Source organism: Hypanus sabinus, chromosome 4 (assembly GCF_030144855.1).
Source record: "Hypanus sabinus isolate sHypSab1 chromosome 4, sHypSab1.hap1, whole genome shotgun sequence".
NCBI classification, from domain to species: domain Eukaryota; kingdom Metazoa; phylum Chordata; class Chondrichthyes; order Myliobatiformes; family Dasyatidae; genus Hypanus; species Hypanus sabinus.
Genome location: NC_082709.1, coordinates 102,579,475 through 102,604,091, shown reverse-complemented (window position 1 = coordinate 102,604,091; position 24,617 = coordinate 102,579,475). Strand labels below are relative to the sequence as shown.

Below are 24,617 nucleotides of genomic sequence, written 5' to 3'. Positions count from 1 at the left end.
ACCTGTGATATGTTAATTCACGTGAACCTTTATTTAACTGACAAAAGTACAAAGAAAAGATTTTCCATAGTTTTACTGACCAACTTAATTGTATTTTGTAAATATACACAAATTTAGAATTTGATGGCTGCAACACACTCAGCAAAAGTTTGGACAGTTAAAATAAGATTGAAAAGTGCACAGAATATTCAAGTAACACCGGTTTGGAAGACTCCACATTAAGCAGGCTAATTGGTAGCAGGTGAGGCATCATGACTGGGTATAAAAGTAGCGTCTATCAAAGGCTCAGTCTTTGCAAGCAAGGATGGGTCGTGGCTCACCCCTTTGTGCCAAAATTCATGAGAGAATTGTTAGTCAGTTCAAAAGGAACATTTCCCAATGCAAGATTGCAGAGAATTTAGGTCTTTCAACATCTACAGTACATAATATTGTGAAAAGTTTCAGAGAATTCAGAGACATCTCAGTGCATAAAGGGCAAGGTCGGAAACCACTGTTGAATGCGCGTGATCTTCGATCCCTCAGGCGGCACTGCCTAAGAAACCGTCATGCTACTGTAGCCACCTGGGCTTGGGAGTACTTCGGAAAACCATTGTCACTTAACACAGTCAGTCGCTGCATCCAGAAATGCAACTTGAAACTGTATTACGCAAGGAGGAAGCCATACATCAACTCTATGCGGATACGCCGGTGAGTTTTCTGTGCCCGAGCTCATCTCAGATGGACCGAAAGACTGTGGAACCGTGTGCTGTGGTCAGGTGAGTCCACATTTCAGCTAGTTTTCAGAAAAAATGGGCGTCGAGTTCTCCGAACCAAAGATGAAAACAACCATCCTGATTGTTATCAGCAAAAAGTGCAAAAGCCAGCGTCTGTGATGGTATGGGGTGCATCATTGCCCACGGCATGGGTGAGTTGCATGTATGTGAAGGTACCATTGACTCTGAGGCGTATATAAGGATTTTAGAAAGACATACGTTGCCATCAAGGCGACGTCTCTTCCCGGGACGTCCATGCTTATTTCAGCAGGACAATGCCAGACCACATTCTGCATGGGCTACAACAGCGTGGCTTTGTAGACACAGAGTGCGTGTGCTTGACTGGCCTGCTACCAGTCCAGATCTATCTCCTATTGAAAATGTATGGCGCATCATGAAGAGGAGAATCAGACAACAGAGACCACAGACTGTTGTGCAGCTGAATTCAGTCTTATATCAAGCAAGAATGGACAAAATTTCTAATTACAAATCTACTACAATTAGTATCCTCAGTTCCAAAATGATTAAAAAGTGTTATTAAAAGGAAAGGTGATGTAACACAATGGTAAACATGCCTCTGTCCCAACTTTTATTGAGTGTGTTGCAGCCATCAAATTCTAAATTTGTGTATATTTACAAAATACAATTAAGTTGGTCAGTAAAGCCATTGAAAATCTTTTCTTTGTAGTTTGTCAGTTAAATAAAGGTTCACGTGAATTAACATATCACAGATTTTTGTTTTTATTGAATTTTGGAAAATATTCCAACTTTTCTGGAAATGGGGTTTGTACTTGTCCAGGTGTCTTTTGAATGTTATTGATGTACCCGCCTCAACCACTTCCTTTAGCAGCTCATTCCATAAACAGAGCACCCTTTGTGTAAAGAAGTTGCTTCTCAGGTTCCTATTAAATCTTTCCCCTCTCACCTTAAAAAAAAGCCCTTTTACCAGGAAATCATCTTACCAATCATTTCTATGAACCTGATATGCAATCTGATGGTGAGGTATATTAACAAAGTTACATGAGGAACTCTTAAACTTAATTTTTTGATATTTCCCAGCGCTTAACTTAGTTCAACATTCTATTTGCTAAATCAGTTACAGGTCAGTACATAGACACTATGTACTCCGGCATGAACTAAATGCTGTCTCATCTGTCACTCCACTCTATCTCTACAGTCTGGCCAGACCTAACATAAGATTAAAATAACTTTTCATATGATTGGGGATTCCTAATCTAGAGATTAGGCATGTTGTTATTTACTTTAGATGTTATTTATTACTTCTTTATAATTTAATAAATTTTGATCAATAGTTATGGGAGAAATAAATATTTTTTATTTAAAAAAATAATTTTAATAGCTTTTGTGTGTCTCTGCCTATCAGAAGCATTTTAAAACTGTTAATGCTGTTGCCCATCCTGCGGGTTTTAACAGGAGGTGTTTGTTTGCGTGAGGTATGGTCATTATTGTGGGCTTGCAACCACTGTTACCTACAGGGGTCGACTCTTTCTGTGCTCCATATCTAATCTAGAAAACTGCAGACAGTTTTTTTTACCTCATATGATTGTACTATATTGGGTGTGTATATATGTCCTCTTTTGGAAGAGGACAGCGAGGCTTGAGAGGAAGTGCGGCGGCGGCCATTTTCAAATTGTCCAATTGCTTCTCAGATTGGAGTTCTGAGAGGCGGGATTGCGCAGGCGCGTGAAGGAGGCCCGGGAAGGAGGGAAGATATATAAAGAATGCCGCCTTAAGAAGCGGGCAGCGGAGTGAGCCGGGAGCAGAGTGTAGGGCTTGGGCTCAGAGGGCTTAGGCGGAAGAGGGCACAGTAGGCTTATCTTTTAGTTCTTGTATTTTCAGTTATTTGGGAGGTATGAGTGTGAGGGCAGCTTGTTGTTCTCGGTGTCGGATGTGGGAGATCCTGGAGTCTCCGAGCCTCCCGGACGTCCACATCTGCGCCAGGTGCGCCGAACTGCAGCTCCTGAGGGACCGAGTTAGGGAACTGGAGCTGCAGCTCGATGACCTTCGCCTGGTCAGGGAGAGTGAAGAGGTGATAGAGAGGAGTTACAGGCAGGTGGTCACTCCGGGACCACGGGAGGCAGATAGGTGGGTTACAGTCAGGAAGGGGAAGAGGCAGGTACTAGAGAGTACCCCAGTGGCTGTACCCCTTGACAATAAGTACTCATGTTTGAGTACTGTTGGGGGGGACAGCCTACCTGGAGGAGGTGACAGTGGCCGAGCCTCCGGCAAAGAGGACGGCCCTGTAGCTCAGAAGGGTAGGGTTAGAAGAAAGAGGTCCATAGTAATAGGGGACTCAATAGTCAGGGGCTCAGACAGGCGTTTCTGTGGAGGTGACCGGGAGTCCCGGATGGTAATTTGCCTCCCTGGTGCCAGGGTTCGGGACGTTTCTGATCGCGTCCAAGATATCCTGAAGTGGGAGGGTGAAGAGCCAGAGGTCGTGGTACATGTACGTACCAATGACATAGGAAGGAAAGGGGAAGAGGTCCTGAAACGAGAGTATAGGGAGTTAGGAAGGCAGTTAAGAAGAAGGACTGCAAAGGTAGTAATCTCGGGATTACTGCCTGTGCCACGCGACAGTGAGAGTAGGAATAGAATTAGGTGGAGGATGAATGCGTGGCTGTGGGATTGGAGCAGGGGGCAGGGATTCAAGTTTCTGGATCATTGGGACCTCTTCTGGGGCAGGAGTGACCTGTTCAAGAAGGACGGGTTACACTTGAATCGTGGGGGGGACCAATATCCTAGCGGGGAGGTTTGCTAGGGCTACAGGGCGGACTTTAAACTAGTAAGATGGGGGGGGGGGGCGGGAGACTATTTGAGGAGACTATGGGAGAGGAGGTTAGTTCACCAGTGGAGCAAGTAAATAGACAGTGTGTGAGGGAGGAAAGGCAGGTGATGGAGAAGGGATGCGCTCAGCCCGAAGATGTAGGGGAGAAGAAAGAAAAGGATAATAAATTTGAATGCATTGTTAGGGATGGAAAGAGAGGAGGAGATGGAGAGTATCTTAAATGTATCTATTTTAATGCTAGGAGCATTGTAAGAAAGGTGGATGAGCTTAAAGCGTGGATTGATACCTGGAATTATGATGTTGTAGCTATTAGTGAAACATGGTTGCAGGAAGGGTGTGATTGGCAACTAAATATTCCTGGATTTAGTTGCTTCAGGTGTGATAGAGTAGGAGGGGCCAGAGGAGGAGGTGTTGCATTGCTTGTCCGAGAAAATCTTGTGGCGGTGCTTTGGAAGGATAGATTAGAGAGCTCCTCTAGGGAGGCCATTTGGGTGGAATTGAAGAATGGGAAAGGTGCAGTAACACTGATAGGAGTGTATTATAGGCCACCTAATGGGGAGCGTGAGTTGGAAGAGCAAATGTGTAAGGAGATAGCAGATATTTGTAGTAAACACAAGGTGGTGATTGTGGGAGATTTTAATTTTCCACAAGTAGACTGGGAAGCTCATTCTGTAAAAGGGCTGGATGGTTTAGAGTTTGTGAAATGTGTGCAGGATAGTTTTTTGCAACAATACATAGAAGTACCGACTGGAGATGGGGCAGTGTTGGATCTCCTGTTAGGGAATGCGATAGGTCAGCTGACAGATGTATGTGTTGGGGAGCACTTCGGGTCCAGTGATCACAATAGCATTAGCTTCAATATAATTATGGAGAAGGACAGGACTGGACCTAGAGTTGAGATTTTTGATTGGAGAAAGGCTAACTTTGAGGAGATGCGAAGGGATTTAGAGAGAGTGGATTGGGTCATGTTGTTTTATGGGAAGGATGTAATAGAGAAATGGAGGTCATTTAAGGGTGAAATTATGAGGGTACATTATCTTTATGTTCTTGTTAGGTTGAAAGGAAAGGTTAAAGGTTTGAAAGCACCATGGTTTTCAAGGGATATTAGAAACTTGGTTCCGAAAAAGAGGGATGTCTACAATAGATATAGGCAGCATGGAGTAAAGGAATTGCTCGAGGAATATAAAGAATGTAAAAGGAATCTTAAGAAAGAGATTAGAAAAGCTAAAAGAAGATATGAGGTTGGTTTGGCAAATAAGGTGAAAGTAAATCCGAAAGGTTTCTACAGTTATATTAAAAGCAAGAGGATAGTGAGGGATAAAATTGGCCCCTTAGAGAATCAGAGTGGTCAGCTATGTGTGGAACCGAAGGAGATGGGAGAGATTTTGAATGATTTCTTCTCTTCGGTATTCACTAAGGAGAAGGATATTGAATTGTCTAAGGTGTAGGAAACAAGTAAGGAAGTTATGGAAACTATGACAATTAAAGAGGTGGAGGTACTGGCACTTTTAAGAAATTTAAAAGTGGATAAATCTCCAGGTCCTGACAGGATATTCCCCAGGACCTTGAGGGAAGTTTGTGTAGAAATAGCAGGAGCTCTGACGGAGATCTTTAATATGTCATTAGAAACGGGGATTGTGCCGGAGGATTGGCGTATTGCTCATGTGGTTCCATTGTTTAAAAAGGGTTCTAGAAGTAAGCCTGGCAGTTATAGACCTGTCAGTTTGACATCAGTGGTGGGTAAATTAATGGAAAGTATTCTTAGAGATAGTATTTATAATTATCTGGATAGACGGGATCTGATTAGAAGTAGCCAGCATGGATTTGTGCGTGGAAGGTCATGTTTGACAAACGTTATTGAATTTTTTGAAGAAGTTACGAGGAATGTTGACGAGGGTAAGGCAGTGGATGTAGTCTATATGGACTTCAGCAAAGCCTTTGACAAAGTTCCACATGGAAGGTTAGTTAAGAAGGTTCAGTCGTTAGGTATTAATGCTGGAGTAATAAAATGGATTCAACAGTGGCTAGATGGGAGATGCCAGAGAGTAGTGGTGGATAATTGTTTATCGGGATGGAGGCCGGTGACTAGCGGGGTGCCTCAGGGATCTGTTTTGGGCCCAATGTTGTTTGTAATATACATAAATGATCTGGATGATGGGGTGGTAAATTGGATTAGTAAGTATGCCGATGATACTAAGGTAGGAGGTGTTGTGGATAATGAGGTTGATTTTCAAAGCTTGCAGGGAGATTTATGCCGGTTAGAAGAATGGGCTGAACGTTGGCAGATGGAGTTTAATGCTGAGAAGTGTGAGGTTCTACATTTTGGCAGGAATAATCCAAATAGAACATACAGAGTAAATGGTAGGGCATTGAGTAATGCAGAGGAACAGAGAGATCTAGGAATAACTGTGCATAGTTCCCTGAAAGTGGAGTCTCATGTAGATAGGGTGGTGAAGAAGGCTTTTGGAACGCTGGCCTTTATAAATCAAAGCATTGAGTACAGAAGTTGGGATGTAATGCTAAAGTTGTACAAGGCATTGGTAAGGCCAAATTTGGAATATTGTGTGCAGTTCTGGTCACCGAATTATAGGAAAGATATCAATAAATTAGAGAGAGTGCAGAGACGATTTACTAGGATGTTACCTGGGTTTCAGCAATTAAGTTACAGAGAAAGGTTGAACAAGTTAGGTCTCTATTCATTGGAGCGTAGAAGGTTGAGGGGGGATTTGATCGAGGTATTTAAAATTTTGAGAGGGATAGATAGAGTTGACGTGAACAGGCTGTTTCCATTGAGAGTAGGGGAGATTCAAACTAGAGGACATGATTTGAGAGTTAGGGGGCAGAAGTTTAAGGGAAACACGAGGGGGTATTTCTTTACTCAAAGAGTGATAGCTGTGTGGAATGAGCTTCCTGTAGAAGTAGTAGAGGCCAGTTCAGTTGTGTCATTTAAGGTAAAATTGGATAGGTATATGGACAGGAAAGGAGTGGAGGGTTATGGGCTGAGTGCGGGTAGGTGGGACTAGGTGAGATTAAGGGTTCGGCACGGACTAGGAGGGCCAAGATGGCCTGTTTCCGTGCTGTGATTGTTATATGGTTATATGGTTATATGAGCGAAGAACTGCAAGTTTTATTTGGTAAAAAATTCTGTTACAATGTTAATTGTTAGTCATTCATAAAGGATGTTTGGCTAGGAATTCTACCTTGTTCACTTACAATACTAAACACTGATATGAAGAAGAACTTATGAATGCCGCAATAATTTTCAGCCAAAGTTGTGATTTCAGATTTGGAATGTATTATTTCCATGATACCTATTTATTAACTGAACAATTCTTCTCAGAAATTAAAATAATTTACTTTTCATTGGAATTTTAGGATAATTTTAAAACATATTTTTCTTTCATTTGTGTAGAATTTAAAAGTACGTTTTTTCTTTACAGTGCTACCCAGAAGGAAACATAATAGTTGTAGGGTTTGATGATGGTGTTATCCGTATCTTGGAAATATACAATCCTCAAGATTTAGCTCGAGTTGCTGGGCAAACGCAAGTTGGTGAGGCTGAAGTTCGACTGAAACAAGCCATGAAGCCACATACAGCACAAGTCACTGCTATTGCATTTGACCGTAATGGAGAAATGCTTGCCACTGGTGTAGGTATTTGCAGACATATGTGGTTGTGTTACATTGCACTGAGCTTGGGCTCTTCCATAACTCCTTCCAATGTCTGCACCATCTCACATTGTTTACTTGCTTTGGCTTCTCCAATGCCAGATAGTAATGAAAGATGCCAGATGTTGATCACTATTATTCTGTAATTTAAAGTCCTGTACTAACTTGCAGTCTGTTTGGAAGAGGATTAGAGATTGCTCGGGTCTTGTTTTCCTTCTGAAATCAAGTAGGTTTTAAATACTCACAAATGATTAAGTGCACAGCTGATGATGCTGATAAATTCTGCAGACTCGACTGATATGATTGGCAGATAAAAGCTTAGGGATTGGAAATAGGATGAGGTTAAATTGGCCAAAATAAAGCATGAGAAAACAAGTCATTGTGCATGTTCAATATTTATGTAACCTAGTAGATTTTTAAATGTTATGCATACCTTTGTTGAAAATTTACAATTATTTAGTTATTGAGATTAAAATGATAAATTGTTTGATATCAGCACAAGCGCTCACAGGATAGAACATGAAGAAAGGATAGCTCAGATGCTATGGATTGTGAGAACTTGATAGACAATGTGGCTATATCATTGGTACCAATGACAATCTTGATATGTGGGTGGTGAGGGTGAGAGGGGAAAGGGAGAAGAAATCTAGAACAAACACCAGTGCAAACTGCTGATTTAGCTTTGTATTGCAAGGTGGCTTTTCCATTCATCCTTGCTTAGCTGCTGGTCAATGTTGTCAAAAGATCAACTTTTGTGATTTTCAGAAAAAAGTCGAGTTCACACCAAAACTTAAAAAATGAGTCAAGGTATTAAAACATTTGATAAATTATGAAAATATTAAAGCAAAAAGTTAAACTAAATTTTGCTAGTTGTTACATGAGGAAATTTCGATAGCCCTGTGTCATATAACCAGAATTTCTTTGAAGCCCAGTTCAATAAATCATCGACTATGCATTAGTGGGAATAAACTGTTAAAAGCAAGATATGCAGCATCACTACCTGATGGGATAAACACAATTGACATTTGACTTTGGATTGAAATAGTATTGTTGTTTTCTTTACTTAATATTGAAGATTGAAAAGTCTGGATAGAGTGGATGTGGTGAGGATATTTCCTATAGAGGGGGTGTGTAGAACCAGAGGGCACAGCTTCAGAATATAACAGAGATGAGGAGGAATTTGTTTAGCCAGAGTGTGGTGAATCTGTGGAATTTATTGCTCAGATGAAAGCCAAGTCATTGGGTATATTTAAAGTGGAAGTTGATGCATTCTTGATTAGTCATGACATCAATGGTTATGGGGAGGAAGCAAAATAAAAATTGCTGGAAATACTCAGTAGGTTGTGCCACATCTGTAGAAAGGGAAGCGGAGTCAACATTTCAGGTCACAGACCCTTCATCAGAAAGTGTTGGTCCCTTAGGTTTAATGTCTGTGTGAAGCCAAGTAATGTGGTCAAGGTAGATGAATATCTATACTCAAAAAGAAGGGCATGGAAAATAGTGAGTTCAGGGAGGGGGAAATTTGGATAATCTAAGCAGGTCAGTATCAAGGAGGATGTATTCGATGTTGTGTGATGCATAACTGCTGATAAACTCCCTGGGCCAGATGAAATCTATTCCAGGTTTTAGAAGCAAGGGCAGAGAGTTTGCATTGTTGTTAGCCTTGGAAGTAGGTACCAAAAGACTAGAGAGTAGCTAGTATTATTCCACGATTATTCCCGGTGTACAGTAGAAAGCTACATGTCAATGTTATTGTTGAACAAATTATTGGAGAAAATCCTAAAGGGTAAGATTTATATACAGTTGGAAAAGCAGAGGGTGATCAGCCAAACTGGTAATCTGATCCAGAATGTTAATGTGCATGGGATCCAAGATGAGCTAGCTAATTGGTTTGGTGAAAGGATGTTTTCCTGATTCAAGATTCAAGATTGTGTATTGTCATTTCCAGTACACCATTGTGAAGGAAAACAAAATAACTGTTACCCCGGATCTGATGCAGCACATAAGAACACAATAAAAAATTAATAAATTCATCAGATAGCTTATATCCATAGACTGATTGTATGTTCATAAAGTGACACGAGGCACAGGAGTGTCTGCACATAAGATGACTGACAGGAAATTATAAAGTAATGGTAGTATGGGATGTGGAGAGGTGGATCAGTGGCTGGAGGTGTTGATCAGCCTTACTGCCTCGGGAAAGTGACTGGTTTTGAATCTGGTGGCCCTGGTGTGCCTGCTCTGTAGCCTCTTCCCTGTGGGAGTGGGACAAACAATCCATGAGCAGGGTGGGTGGGAGCCCTTGTGATATTTCTGGCCTTTTTCCAGCGCCTTTCTGTATGTGTATCCTTGAGAGCAGGTAGGCTCGTGCCGGTGATGGTATAGGATTCTTTTGACTTCCTGTTGTAGAGTCGTCTTGTCCGTTGCAGTACAGTTTCCGTACCCTACAGTGATGCAGCTTGTTAAAATGCTGTCTACTGCGTATTTGTAGAGGGTTGTTAGTATAGATGTGCATTGTCTGGCTCTCCTCTGCCTCTTCAGAAAGTAGTGGCATTGCTGAGTTTTCCTGATTGTGTAGAAGATGTGGGACCATGAGAGGTTGTGCGAGATGTGCACTCTCAGAAGTTGAAACTGCTTTCAATTTCTAATGCTGTGCTCCTGATGTAAAGAGGTGTGCAAGTGGTGCAAGTTTTCCTGAGGTCAATAACAACCTCCTTTATCTTGTTGATATCGAGGAAGAGGTTATTTGCCTGGCACGAGGCCTCAAGCTCTTCCATTTTCTCATCATTGTTGGTGATGAGCCCCACCAATTTTATGTCATCAGGTGTTTGGTGTAGACTTTGAAGCACTGAATAATCAAGAACCTATCAACCTCTGCTTTAAATATACTCAATGACTTGGCCTCCACAGCTGTCTGTGGCAATGAATTCCACAAATTCACCACTGTCTGGCTAAAGAAATTCCTTCTCATTTCTGTTCTAAAATGAAGCCCCTTTATTCTGAGACTGTGTCCTCTGGTCTTATCTACAAAAGGGATGCCCCAAAATGTGACTGGCCAGGCAGACCCATTATTTCTGCCTGCTGCTGCCCCATTAAACTTGTGTCTGCATAACTCAACTCTGTTTTATTCTCCCCTAGTTCACTCCCTTCCTACCTATATTCGTGACTTTCACATGCTCTTGACCTTTTCAATGACTTTAAGTTCCTTGGCCCGATTGTCTCATTTTCACAGTGGATGTCCAGACCCTGTACACTTCCATCCCCCATCAAGAGGGCCTTAAACCTCTCTGCTTCTTTCTGGACAACAGACCCAACCACCAGTTTCCTCCATCTAGCGGAGCTGATCCTCACCCTCAACATTTTCTCCTTTGGCTCCTCCCACATCTGTCAAACCAAAGGTGTAGCCGTGGGCACTCGCATGGGTATCAGCTATACCTGCATTTTTGTCAGCTACATGGATCAGTCCATGTCCCAAGCCTACAGCAGCATCACTCCCCAACTCTACCTATGCTACATCGACAACTGCTTTGGTGCTGCTTCCTGCACCCATACTGAGCTCATTGATTTCATCAACTTTGCCTCCAACTTCCTCCCTGCCCTCAAATTTACTTGGTCCATTTCTGACACTTCTCTACCCTTTCTTAATCTCCCTGTCTCCATCTCTGGAGTCAGTCTATCTACTGATATCATATAAACTCAAACAAGAGAAAATCTGCAGATGTTGGAAGTGCTGAGTTCTTCCAGCATTTTCTGTATCTTTTATAAACCCATTTGCTCGCACAGCTCTCTGTACTATACCTCTTCTCACCCTGTCACTTATAAAAATGCCATTCCCTTCTCTCAGTTCCTCTGTCTCTCCCACCTCTGCTCTCAGGTTGAGGTTTTCATTCCAGAAAAGCTTAGTTTTCAATGAGATTACCCCTCATTATTCTGAATTCCAATGAATCCAGGCCCAGAGCCATCAAAAGCTTTTCATATGACAAGTCATTCAAACCTGGAGTAATTTTTGTGAACCTCCTTTGAACCTTCTCCAGTTGCAGCCATTTTCAGCCAATTTTTCCAGCTATTGCAGATCCATGTGCAAGCCATAAAAGACTTCCTTGTTATCCACTACACCCTTAATCTTGGTGCCATCTGCAAATTTGTTGATCCAGTTAACCATATTATCATCCAGGTCAATGATATGAATGGCAAATAACAACAGACCCAGCAATAATCCCTGCAACATACCACTAGTCACAGGCCTCCAGCCAGGGAGATAACCATCTACTGCCACTCTACGACTTCTCCCACAAAGCCAGATTACTACCTCATCCTGAATGCTGAGCGACTGAACCTTCTTGACCAACTTCCCGTGCAGGACCTTATCAAATGCCTTACTAAACCCCTTGTAGACAACATACACTGCCTTGTCTTCATCCGCTTTCCTGGTAATTTCCTTGAAAAACTCTATAAGGATGTTTAGACGTGACTTAACATGCACAAAGCCAATAGACAACAGGTGCAGGAGTAGGCCATTCGGCCCTTTGAGCCAGCACCACCATTCAATGTGATCATGGCTAATCATCCACAATCAGTAACCTGTTCCTGCCTTCTCTCCATATCCCTTGACTCTGCTATCTTTAAGACTTCTATCTAACTCTCTCTTGAAGGCATCCAGAGAATTGGCCTTCACTGTCTTCTGAGGTAGAGCATTCCATAGATCCACAACTCTCTGGGTGAAAAAGTTTTTCCTCAACTCTGTTCTAAATGGCCTACCCCTTATTCTTAAACTGTGGCCTCTGGTTCTGGGCTCCCCCAACATTGGGAACATATTTCCTACCTCTAGGGTGTCCAATCCCTTAATAATCTTAAATGTTTCAATCAGATCCCCTCTCATCCTTCTAAATTCCAGTGTATACAAGCCCAGTTGCTCCAATCTTTCAACATGTGACAGTACCGTCATCCCGGGAATCAACCTCATGAACCTATGCTGCACTCCCTCAATAACAAGAATGTCCTTCCTCAAATTTGGAGACCAAGACTGAACATAGTACTCCAGGTGTGGTCTCACCAGGGCCCTGTACAACTGCAGAAGGGCCTCTTTGCTCCTATACTCAACTCCCCTTGTTATGAATAACAACATGCCATTAGCTTTCTTCACTGCCTGCATGCTTACTTTCAGTGACTGATGAACAAGGACACCTAGCTCTCGTTGTACTTCCCCTTTGCCTAACTTGACACCATTCAGATAGTAATCTGCCTTTCTGTTCTTGCCACCAAAGTGGATAACCTCACATTTATCCGCATTAAACTGCATCTGCCAATCATCTGCCCACTCACCCAACCTGTTTGTCACCCTGCATTCTCCTAACATCCTCCTCATATTTCACACTACCACCCAGCTTTGTGTCATCTGCAAATTTGCTAATGTTACTTTTAATCCCTTCATCTAAATCATTAATGTATATTGTAAATAGCTGCGGTCCCAGTACCAAGCCTTGCGGTACCCCACTAGTCACTGCCTGCCATTCTGAAAAGGGCCCTTTAATCCCTACTCTTTGTTTCCTGTCTGCCAACCAATGTTCTATCCATGTTAGTACCCTACCGCCAATACCATGTGCTCTAATTTTGCCCACTAATCTCCTATGTGGGACCGTATCAAAGGCTTTCTGAAAGTTCAGGTACACTACATCCACTGGCTCTCTCTTGTCCATTTTCATTGTTACATCTTCAAAAAATTCCAGAAGATTAGTCGAGCATGATTTCCCCTTTGTAAATCCATGCTGACTCGGACCAATCCTGTTACTGCTATCCAAATGTGCCGTTATTTCATCTTTTATAATTGTCTCGATTATCTTCCCCACCACGGGTGTCAGGCTAGCTGGTCTATAATTCCCTGTTTTCTCTCTCCCTCTTTTCTAAATAAGTGGGATAACATTAGCCATCCTCCAATCCTCAGGAACTGATCCTGAATCTATAGAACATTGGAAAATGATTACCAATGCATCCATGATTTCTAGAGCCACCTCCTTAAGTACCCTGGGATGCAGACCATCAGGCCCTGGGGATTTATCAGCCTTTAGTCCCATCAGTCTACCCAACACCTAATGTGAATTTCCTTCAGTTCCTCCGTTACCCTGGCTCCTCTGACCACTATTACATCTGGGAGATTGTCTGTGTCTTCCCTAGTGAAGACAGATCCAAAGTACCTGTTCAACTCGTCTGCCATTTCCTTGTTCCCCATAATAAATTCACCCGTTTCTGCCTTCAAGGGCCCAACTTTGGTCCTAACTAATTTTTTCCTCTTCACATACCTAAAGAAGCTTTTACTATCTTCCTTTATATTCTTGGCTAGCTTACCTTCGTACCTCATCTTTTCTCCCAGTATTGCCTTTTTAGTAATCTTCTGTTGCTCTTTAAAAGTTTCCCAATCCTCTGGCTTCCCGCTCATCTTTGCTATGTTATACTTCTTCTCTTTTATTTTTATACTGTCCTTGACTTCCCTTGTCAGCCAAGGTCGCCCCCTATTCTCCTTAGGATCTTTCTTCCTCTTTGGAATGAACTGATCCTGCACCTTCTGTATTATTCCCAGAAATACCAGCCATTGTTGTTCCACTGTCATCCCTGCTAGGGTATCCTTCCAGTCAACTTTGGCTAGCTCCTCCCTCATGGCTCCATAGGCCCCTTTGTTCAACTGTAATACTGACACTTCCAATTTTCCCTTCTCCCTCTCAAATTGTAGACTAAAACTTATCATATTATGGTCACTACCTCCTAATGACTCCTTTACCTTGAGTTCCCTTATCAAATCCGGATCATTACACAACACTAGATCCAGAAATGCCTTCTCCCTGGTAGACTCCAGTACAAGCTGCTCTAAGAATCCAACTCAGAGGCACTCCACAAACTCCCTTTCTTGGGGTCCAGTACCAACCTGATTTTCCCAGTCTACCTGCATGTTAAAATCCCCCATTACAACTGTAGCATTACCTTTGCAACATGCTAACCTTAGCTCTTGATTCAACTTGCACCCTATATCCAGGCTACTATTTGGGGGCCTGTAGATAACTCCCATTAGGGTCTTTTTGCCCTCATAATTTCTCAGTTCTATCCATACTGACTCTACATCTCCTGATTCTATGTCACCCCTCGCAAGGGATTGAATTTCATTCCTCACCAGCAGAGCCACCCCACCCCCCTCTACCCACCTGTCTGTCCTTTTGATAGGACATATACCCTTGAATATTCATTTTCCAGCCCTGGTCCTCTTGCAGCCATGTCTCTGTTACTCCTACAACATCATACTTGCCAATTTCCAACTGAGTCTCAAGCTCATCCACTTATACTTCGTGCATTCATATATAATACTTTTAATCCATTACTCCCCTCGCTTCTCACATCGATCCCTTGCACTTGGCCATACTCTCCGATCCCTTCCTGAGCTTTATGCCCTGTCAATTCTATTGTCTTTCTTAACTTTTCTTATTCTCTCTTTCCCTTTAACTCCATCCTTATATTTCCAGTTCGTCTCCACCCCCCCCCCCCACTTATTAGTTTAAACACACCCGTGTAGCAGTGGCAAACCTGCCTGCCAGAATGCTGGTCCCCCGCCTGTTAAGGTGCAACCGTCCCTTTTGTACAATTCATCCTTACCCCAAAACAGATCCCAGTGGTCTAAGAGTCTAAATCCCTGCTTCCCACACCAGCTCTTCAGTCACACATTGAGATCCCATATCTCCCTGTTCCTGCTCTCACCAACACAAGGAACTGGAAGCAAACCGGAGATAACCACCTTGGAGGTCCTGCTTTTCAGCCTTCTTTCGAGTTCTCTGAAGTCACGCTGCGGAATTTCTTTCCTCTTCTTCCTGACTTCATTTGTGCCGACATGCACTACCACTACCGGCTGTTCATCCTCATCCTTGAGGATGCCCTGCAATCGGTCTGTGACGTCCTGGATTCTGGCTCCACAGAGGCAACACACCATCCTTAAATTCCACCTATTGCTGCAGAAACCCCTTTCTGTACCTCTCACTATGGAGTCCCCTACTACCACGGATCTGCCTGACGTCTGTCTCTTCTGCTTTGCTTCAGTGCCAATTTTTTAACCCGCAGACCTGTCCGCCTCTCAGACTGGCAGTGTCTTCTGTCCCGACAGCTTCCAAGAGGGTGAACCTGTTTTCAAGAGGCACATCCCCCGGGGTCTCCTGTACTCCAAGCATCCATCTTTTCCTCATCGTCACCCACTTCTCTCTTCTGGTATCTTCAGTGTAACGATCTCACTGTTGGTCCTGTCCAGAAAACTCTCGTTTTCCCGGATGAACCTGAAGTCATCCAGTTGCCTCTCCAGTGCCCCAACACCGTCCTTCAGGAGCTGAACCCGGACACACTTTTCACAGTTGTAGCTGCTGGAGGCACCGTCAGTGTCCCTGACCTCCCACATTAGGCAAGCATCACACTGAATCATCTCTTCACCACCTCTCACCCTCTCCAACTGTGGCATAGTCTCCTCCCTCAGCCTCCTCGCCGAAGACTCTCGAGCCAAAGACTCACACTTTTCTCACAAGGCTCTTCTCTCGACAAGGCCGCTCCCTGAGTCAACAACTGAAAGATCCACTCCTTTACTGGCCCACTCAGTCACCTGCTGACTATCCTTAATCAGTCCATTTCTGTAAAAATACTTATATCTCTAGTCCCTTAGAATCCCTTCCAATAACTTTACCACAACTGATGTTAGGCTCACTGGCCTATAATTTCCTGGTTTATATTTCGAGCCTTTCTTAAACAGCAAAACAACATTAGCTATCCTCCAATCCTCTGATCTCTCTCCTGTTGCAAAGGATGATCTAATTATCTACTTGGCCCTGGCAATTTTTGCACTTGCCTCCTGTTGGGTCTGAGTGAACACCTTTGTCCACCCTGATTTGCTTCAGGATAGCCAATACCATCTCCTCTGTAATCTGTACAGGTCCATGAAGTTGATTCTGTTTTGTCTCACTTCTATAGACTCTCTGTCCATCTTCTGAGTAAATGGAGATGCAAAACAAAAATGATTTAAGATCTCCCTGTCTGTTCTGACTCCATACATAGATTACCGTTCTGATCTTCCGGAGGACCAATTTTGTCCCTTGCATTTCTTTTGCTCTTAATATGTCTATAGAACCCTTAGGATTCTCCTTCACCTTGTCTGCTGGAGCAATTTCACGTCTTCTTTTAGCCTCCTGATTGCTTTCTTAAGTGTTCTCTTACATTTCTCATACTCTATAAGCATCTCATTTGTTTGTACCTGCCTATACCTGTTGTGCACCTCCTTTTTTCTCTTAACCAGGGATTCAGTATCTTTTGGAAACCAAGGTTCCCTACACTTGTTACCTTTACCTTTTATTTTGATGGGCACATACAGGCTTTGTACTCTTAAAATTTCACTTTTGAAGTCCTCCCACTTACCAAGTACACCTTTGTAGAATTCACACAGTCCCAATCCACACTTGCAAGATCATTTCTGATAGTATCAAAATTGGCCTTTCTCCTATTTGGAATCTCAACCCATGGACCAGACCTATCTTTTTGCATATTTACTTTAAAACTAATGGCGTTGTGGTCACTAGATGCAGAGTGTTCCCCTACACAAACATTTGTCATCCACCCTGTCTCATCCCCACAGATCCAGTACCGTATGTTCGCTTGTTGGACTTCTACATACTGATATAGAAAACTTTCCTGAACACACATGATGAATTCTATCCCATCTAGTCCTTTGACAGTACACTCGAACACTAGAATACTACAGCACAGTACAGGCCCTTCAGCCCTCGATGTTGTGCCGACCCATATATTTCTTAATAAAAAGTACTAAACCCACACTACCCCATAACCCTCTGTTTTTCTTTCATCCATGTACCTGTCCAAGAGACTCTTAAATACCCATAATGTTTTAGCCTTCACCACCATCCCTGGCAAGTCATTCCAGGCTCCCACAACCCTCTGTGTAAAAAAAACTTACCTCTGATGTCTCCTCTAAACTTCCCTCCCTTAACTTTGTACATATGCCATCTGGTTTTTGCTATTTGTGCCCTGGGAAACAGGTACTACTATCCACCCTATCTATGCCTCTCATAATCTTGTAGACCTCTATCAAGTCCTCTCTCATCCTTCTACGCTCCAAAGGGAAAAGTCCCAGCTTATTTTCCAATGCAGGCAACATCCTGGTAAATCTCCTCTGCACCCTCTCCATAGTTTCCACATCCTTCCTATATTGAGGTGACCAGAACTGAACACATTATTCTAAGTGTGGTCTCACCAGAGATTTGTAGAGCAACATAACCTCTCTACTCTTGAACTCAGTCCCCCTGTTAATGAAGCCTAGCATCCCATAGGCCTTCTTAACTATCCTATCAACCTGTGCAGCAACCTTGAGGGATGTATGGGTTTGAACCCCGAGGTTTCTCTGTTCATCCACACTCTTAAGTAACCGACCTTTAACCATGTACTCAGCCTTCTGGTTTGTCCTTCAAAAATGCATCACCTCACACTTAACTGGATTGAACTCCATCTGCCACTTTTCTGGCCAACTCTGCATCCTATGTATATCCTCTTGTAACCTTCGACAACCTACAACTCCATCCACAACTACTCCAATCTTCGTGTCATCCACAAACTTACTCAGCCATCCTTCCGCCTCTACATCCAGGTCATTTATAAAAATCACAAAGAGCAGGGGTCCCAGGACAGATCCTTGTGGCACTCCACTAGTCACTGACCTCCAGGCAGAATACTTTCCTTCCACTACTACCCACTGCTTTCTTTTTGTAAGCCAATTTTTTATTCCAAGCAGCCAAGGTTCCACTGAGCCCATGCTTCATAAATTTCTGGATGCATCTCTCGTAAGGGACTTTGTCAAAAGCCTTGCTAAAATCCATGTAGACCATATTTACGGCCCTACTCTCATCAATTTTTTTGTTACCTCTTCACAAAACTCAATTAGGCTCGTGAGGCACGACCTTCCCTTCACAAGCCAGGTTGACTATCCTTGGGTAGACTGTACTTCTCCAAATGCTCATAGATCTTATCCTTAAGAATCCTCTCCAACAGTTTGCAGACCAACGACGTAAGACTCACTGGTCTATAGTTCCCAGGATTCTCCCTATTACCTTTTTTTAAACAAGGGAACTACATTTGCCATTCTCCAATCCTTCGGCACCTCCCCTGCAGCCAAAGAGGATTCAAAGATCATAGCTACTGTTCCAGCGATCAGTTCCCACAACAACCTGGGGTATATCACATTCGGCCCTGGGGATTTATCAGTCTTGATGTTTTGAAGAAGATCCAACACCTCTTCCTTAATCTCCACATTGTCCAGCTCACAGGCCTGTTCCATTTCGACCTCACCCTGATCAAGGTCCTTTTCACTTGTGAAGACTGAAGCAAAGTGTTCATTTAGGACCTGCCCAACCTCCTCCGCCTCCAGGCACATGTTGCCTTCTTTATCCTTTAGCGGCCCCACCTTCATTCTTGTCATTCTTCTGTTCTTCACATACACATAGAACGCCTTGGGGTTCTCCTTAATCCTACATGCCAAGGCCTTCTCATGCCCCCTTTGAGCTCTCCTAGGTCCTTTCTTAAGCTCCTTCCTGGCTACCCTATATTTCTCATGAGCCCCTCTTGCTTCCTGCTTCTTATATGTAACATATGCTTCCTTCTTTCTCTTGACGAGTTGCCTCACATGTTTCATCAGCCATGGTTCCCTTTTCCTACCATTTTTTCCTTGTCTCCGTGGGACTAACCTATCCTGAACCCAGCACAAGTTGTCCCTAAACTTCCTCCACATTACTTCTGTGCTTTCACTCTTGGGCATCTGTTTCCAATTTACTCTTGCTAGTTCCTGCCTCATCCCTTCATAGTTAGCCCTTCCCCAGTTAAGCACTTTCCCATTTTATCCCTTTCCATAGCTATGCTGAAACTAAGGGAGTTGTGGTCACTCTCACCAAAATGCTCCCCCACCAAGAGGTCTGTCACCTGACCAGGTTTGGTTCATTACCCAGAACTAGATCCAGTATGGCCTCTCCTCTCGTCAGCCGGTCCACATACTGTGTCAGGAATCCTTCTTGAACACACCTAACAAATTCAGCCCCATCTTTCCCTTTGCAGTCAGGAGGTGCCATTCAATATGAGGGAAATTGAAATCACCCATAACTACAACCCTGGATTTCCTGCACCATTCTAAAATCTGCCTGCTTATCTGCTCCTCGGTGTCCCAAGGGCTATTTGGGGGCCTATAGACTACTCCCAGTACAGTGATTGATCCCTTCCTATTTCTGATTCCACCCACACCAACTTAGTGGACACTCTCTCCGCAGCGTCCTCCCTTTCTGTAGCCATGATACTAATCCTGACCAGTAATACTACTCCCCCCCCCCACTTTCTACCTCCCATCCTCCCATTTTTTAAAACACCTAAACCCTGGTACCTGCATCAGCCAATCCTGCCTTTCCTCCAGCTAAGTTTCAGTAACGCCCACAACATTGTAGTTCCACGTACTGATCCATGCTCTAAGTTCATCCCCTTTATTCCTAATACTTCTAGCATTGAAATAGACACATCTCAACCCCTCTAACTGGCTACATTTATGTTTTGTTCCCTGCCTGTCCTTCCTCACCAACTCAGAACACATAGCATCATGCCCTTGTTCTTCTACCCTAATGTCTGCACTCACATTCTGATTTCCACCCCCCACCAAACTAGTTTAAACCCTTCTCAACGGCTCTAGCAAACCTGCCCGTCAGGATATTGGTCCCTTTCCAGTTCAGGTGCAGCCCATCCTTTTTGTACAGGTCAGACCTTCCCCAGAAGAGATCCCAACGATCCAGAAATCTGAACCCCTGCCCCCTGCACCAACTCTTCAGCCACACATTCATCTGCCATAACTTCCTGTTCCTACCCTCTCTGTCTCGTGACACAGGCAGCAATCCTGAGATTACCACCCTTGAGGTCCTGCTTTTTAACTTTTTTCCTAACTCCCTATATTCCTTTCTCAGGAACTCATCCCTACTCCTATCTATGTCTTTAGTCCTCACGTGTCTGGCTGCTCACCCTCTCTCCTGAGAATACCAAGAACTCGATCCGAGATAGCGCGGACCCTGGCACCAGGGAGGCAACAAACCATCCGGGATTCTCGACCTCTCTCACAGAACCTCTTATCTGTCCCTCCTAACTATTGAATCCCCTATCACTAGGGGAGTCCCAGTCAATATCTGTTATACAAAGTGCCAGTTTGAAAGGAATGTGTGAAGGATCTTTACATTTGTTCTTCCCTTCTAGAGCAAAGACAGCACTGTGTTTTTTTTCCAACCTGGGGATCAATATGTGCCAGTGGGATTCATTAACATACCAGGACCAGTTGTGAGCTTGCAGTGGTCTCCACCTTTTCATGTATGTATTACATTACACTCTATAACAGAGTGAAATTAATTAACTGATTTTTTTGTGAAAATTTCTTCTGCTTTCCTCATTTATAACTTTAGTATCATTTCTATTATCTTGCTGTATTAGAGTGAATAAAAATGGAGTATTAAGGTCCAGGTTGCCAGAAAACCTTGAAATAAATTCACTTTCTTTCTAATTCCTGTCTGAGTTCTTCTGTCTCCACCAACTGCTCCCTGTTGTACAACACTTTCCTATGTAATACAGGGAATATAACACCTGTATTTGCCTCTTGCCTTCTCACCATCCAGAGACCCCATTGGTCTTTCTGAGTGAAGCAGTTATTTGCTGGTAGTGCTCTAATTTATCAAATTGTATTCAATGTTCAGAATATGGTCTTTTCTACAATGAGGGTGGTGGTGGCAAGCGGGAGGTAGAACTAATACAGGGTAGGTTATCACTTCGCAGAGCCCTGGTGTTTATATCAGAGGAGTGACTCTGAGCTTCTGATTGCCAGGCACATTAATTCTCCGTATTACTTTCACTTTGATGTTAGACGTTGTTTTTTCTCTCTTTCTTCAGAGAAAGGACGGAGAATCAGCAAGAAAATTAGCACAGGATGGTAGGCTGAGTCATAAATTGAAATGATCACAAAATGTGATTAAATGTATGTGCATAAAATTCTTGTTTTTTAAAATTTTGCTATTTAACTATTGCATTTTAGGAGAAAAATACGTTACTTATACTTTGTGAAAATGGATATGTGGTTCAAGTGGCACGTCCAGAGTCTGAGGAAATAGACACAACTTTAACTTTTGAGATCCCCCTTCAGAAACAGTACTTCCATTTCAAGAGCATCAGATCCAGCATAGAGGTAATTTATGTATCACTTGACGGGGTAATCCTTAGCCTAACGAACTATAAAAACAAGGTACTCCAGGAAGAATGCAAGGTGACTGTGTCATCACACCCACTGAAGTGAAAAAGCCCTTTCATTTCAGCGATATCACTCAGGAATTCAGTGTAGGCAAGCTTGTCATTTTCTGCTCCTTTGTTTCAACTTTTCTATCCTTGATATCTGAGAGACGGGTCCGTTACAAACTTCTGATGGGAACATCAATAACTGATATGCCAAGTGGTTAGGCAAGCCAAAAGACAATCTTTTTTTTCTGTAAGAACTGATTCAGAATCAGATTCAAATTAGTCTGTTCTCATATACATCTCAATGTAATGAAATATCTTGTTTGTGTGAAGGTTACAGAGCATTATAAAACAAAATGAAGAATGGGTCTGAAAGCTGATAAATTCCAAGCTGCGATGAACTGCTACCCAAGGTTCTGAAAGAAGTGGCAATGCATTGGTTGTCATCTTCCAAAATTCAAAATAATTGATGTTTACAACAGATTGTGATATAGCAAATGTAACCACAATATTTAAGAAGGGAAGGCAAGGCAATTATAGTCTAACATCACTGGTAGATAAATTACTAAAGGATTTTGAAGGATAAGCTACAAATATATTTGGAAAGGCAGTGGTTAATTAGGGATAGTCAATACAACTTTGTGTGTGGGAGACATGTCTTATGAATTTATTTGAAGAAGAAACCAAGTAAGTCAATGAGGGTTGGATTGTAGATGTGATTTAAGTGGATTTCAGTAGAGCTTTTAATAATGTTTTTATGGGAAGTTAGATCACATGGGATTTGAAAGAGCTAGCAAATTGAATACACATTAGACTTGATTGTAGGAAGCAGAAGGTGATGCTAGAAGGTTGTCTTTTGGATTGGAGGCCTATGACTAGTGGTTTTCTTCAGATTGGGACTAGGCTCACTGCTGTTTGTTATTTACATGAATGATTTGGATGAGAATGTACAAGGCATGTTCAGTTAATTTCCAGGTGACTCAAACAGATGAAGATGGTTATCTGGATTTGCAGGGGCAACTTGATCAGCTGAGTATTTGGCTGAGGAATGGCAAATGGAGTATAATTTGGAAAATTGTATGGTGTCGCATTTTGGGAAAACAAATGATGGTAGAACTTTCACAGTGAATTGTGGGGGCCCTGCGGAATGTTGTAGAACAGAGTGACCCAGGAGTGCCAAGTACATGCTTCCCTGAAAGTGATGTTGCAGGTAAGCAGGGTTTTGGTATGCTGGCCTTTATCAGTCAAGGCTCTGAGTACAGCAGATGGTACATTAGATTGCAGTTGTCCAGGACATTAGTGCAGTCACATTTGGAATACGGTATTGTGTTTAACTTTAGTACTCTGCTGCAGGAAAGGTGCTATTAAGCTGGAAAGAGAGCAGAGATTTATGAGGATTTGCTATGACTTGAGGGCCTGAATTATGGGGAGAGATTGAGCACATTGGGGCTTAATTCCTTGCGGCACAGGAGTCTAAAGAGTGATTTTACAGAAGTGTATACACTGTTTAGTTACATAGGGTGAATGCATAGTCTTTTCAAGGATTGAGGGATCAAGAACTGGAGGCCATAGATTTAGGGGGAGAGGAGAGAAGAGAAGGACATCTGAGGGTCAACCTTTTCTACCCAGAGGGTGGTCCAAAAATGGAATGAGCTGCCAGAGGAAGTGGTTGGGGCAAGTGCATTAACTATATTTGAAAGAAATCTGGATAGGTACATGGAAAGGAAAAGTTTAGAGTGATATGGGTCAAATTCAGGCAAATTATTACTAGCATAAATGCGCATTTTTGTTAATATGGGCCTATGGACTGAAGGGCCTGTTTCTGTGCAAAGTGGTTCAATGATCATAACATGAAGAATAGAGCAGTATGCTTGACCTCAGTAAGAGGAATATGTTGAAACCTATTAAAGAAGATGTAACAAGGCAGAGAAAATAGTGGTAGGATTGAATAACGTGAAAATAGATTTATAACACAAAGATTATCTCTGGCAACCTGTTAGTTTTTGAATGTTATAATAGAATAGATAAAGGTGAACTAGTGGAAGTGAATATAGACCCATAGCAATTGCCAACTTGTTCTGTTGTTGCAGTTAGTGATGCAGTAAATGCTGCTGCCAACAGTGAGATAAGTATAGCACGAATAAATAAAGAAGGAACAAAGATCAGCTGCCACACCTCCTAGCTAATAGTTGTGCCAGAATTGTGATTGCTGTAAGTTAGTTTCAAAGGTCCCTAGGTTTCTTCTCCTGGCAGTTATACTACCTGGTGGAAATTGGAAGAAAAGACAATGAATATGAGTTCTTGAGGTGGCACGGTAACATTGTGGTTAAGTTACAGAGCAGGCAGCCAGAATTCTGGACCGTTGATCCAGAGACAAGAGTTAGTATCAGCCACTGCTGGAACTAATTTCAGGTAATTAAATAAGCCAAGAAATATTCATAAAATCTCGTTAGACTCAATAACAACAACCATGTAAATACTTGGTTTTGAGTAGACCAGACTGGTTCACTAAATCAGGGACAGCACAGTAGTGTCGCAGTTAGCATAATGCTTTGCAGTGCCAGTGATCAGGGTTCAATTCCCGCCACAGTCTAATGCATTTGTATTTCTTCCCATGACTATGTGGGTTTACTCCAGGTGCTCTGGTTTCTTTCCACATTCCAAAGATGTACAGGTTACTAAGGGTTAACTAATTGTGAGCATTTTATACGGACACCATAAGTGTAGCAATTCTTGAGGGCAGGCCCCAGCACATCATTGGGCTATATTGGTTATTGACGCAAACAGCAGATTTCACAATGTTTTGATGTACATGTGACAAATAAAACTGATCTTTAATCTTTTTAATGTACTTCAAAAAAAGTATTCTTCCAGTCTTTTCTGGATTGAATTAAATGTTACTCCTGACTCATCAATGCTGTTGACTTCAGAATCAGAATCAGGTTTATTATCACCGGAATGTGACATGAAATTTGTTAACTTAACAGCAGCAGTTTAATGCAATACATACTATAACAGAGAATAATAAAAATAATAATAATAATAAATAAAATTTAAAAAATAATAAATAA

At 42.5% G+C, this 24,617-nt stretch overlaps 1 protein-coding gene across 3 annotated transcripts in view; it reads left to right on the top strand.

Annotated features, from left to right (window-relative positions):
• Positions 1-24,617, top strand: part of LOC132393039 (cilia- and flagella-associated protein 44) — a 210,917-nt gene that overhangs the window by 58,199 nt on the left and 128,101 nt on the right. For all 3 annotated transcript variants that reach the window (XM_059967770.1, XM_059967768.1, XM_059967769.1), the window contains exons 13-15: positions 6,999-7,208; positions 20,524-20,634; positions 21,350-21,499. In XM_059967770.1, coding sequence (XP_059823753.1) covers positions 6,999-7,208; positions 20,524-20,634; positions 21,350-21,499 — 471 coding nt within the window. The remainder of the gene's footprint in view (positions 1-6,998; positions 7,209-20,523; positions 20,635-21,349; positions 21,500-24,617) is intronic.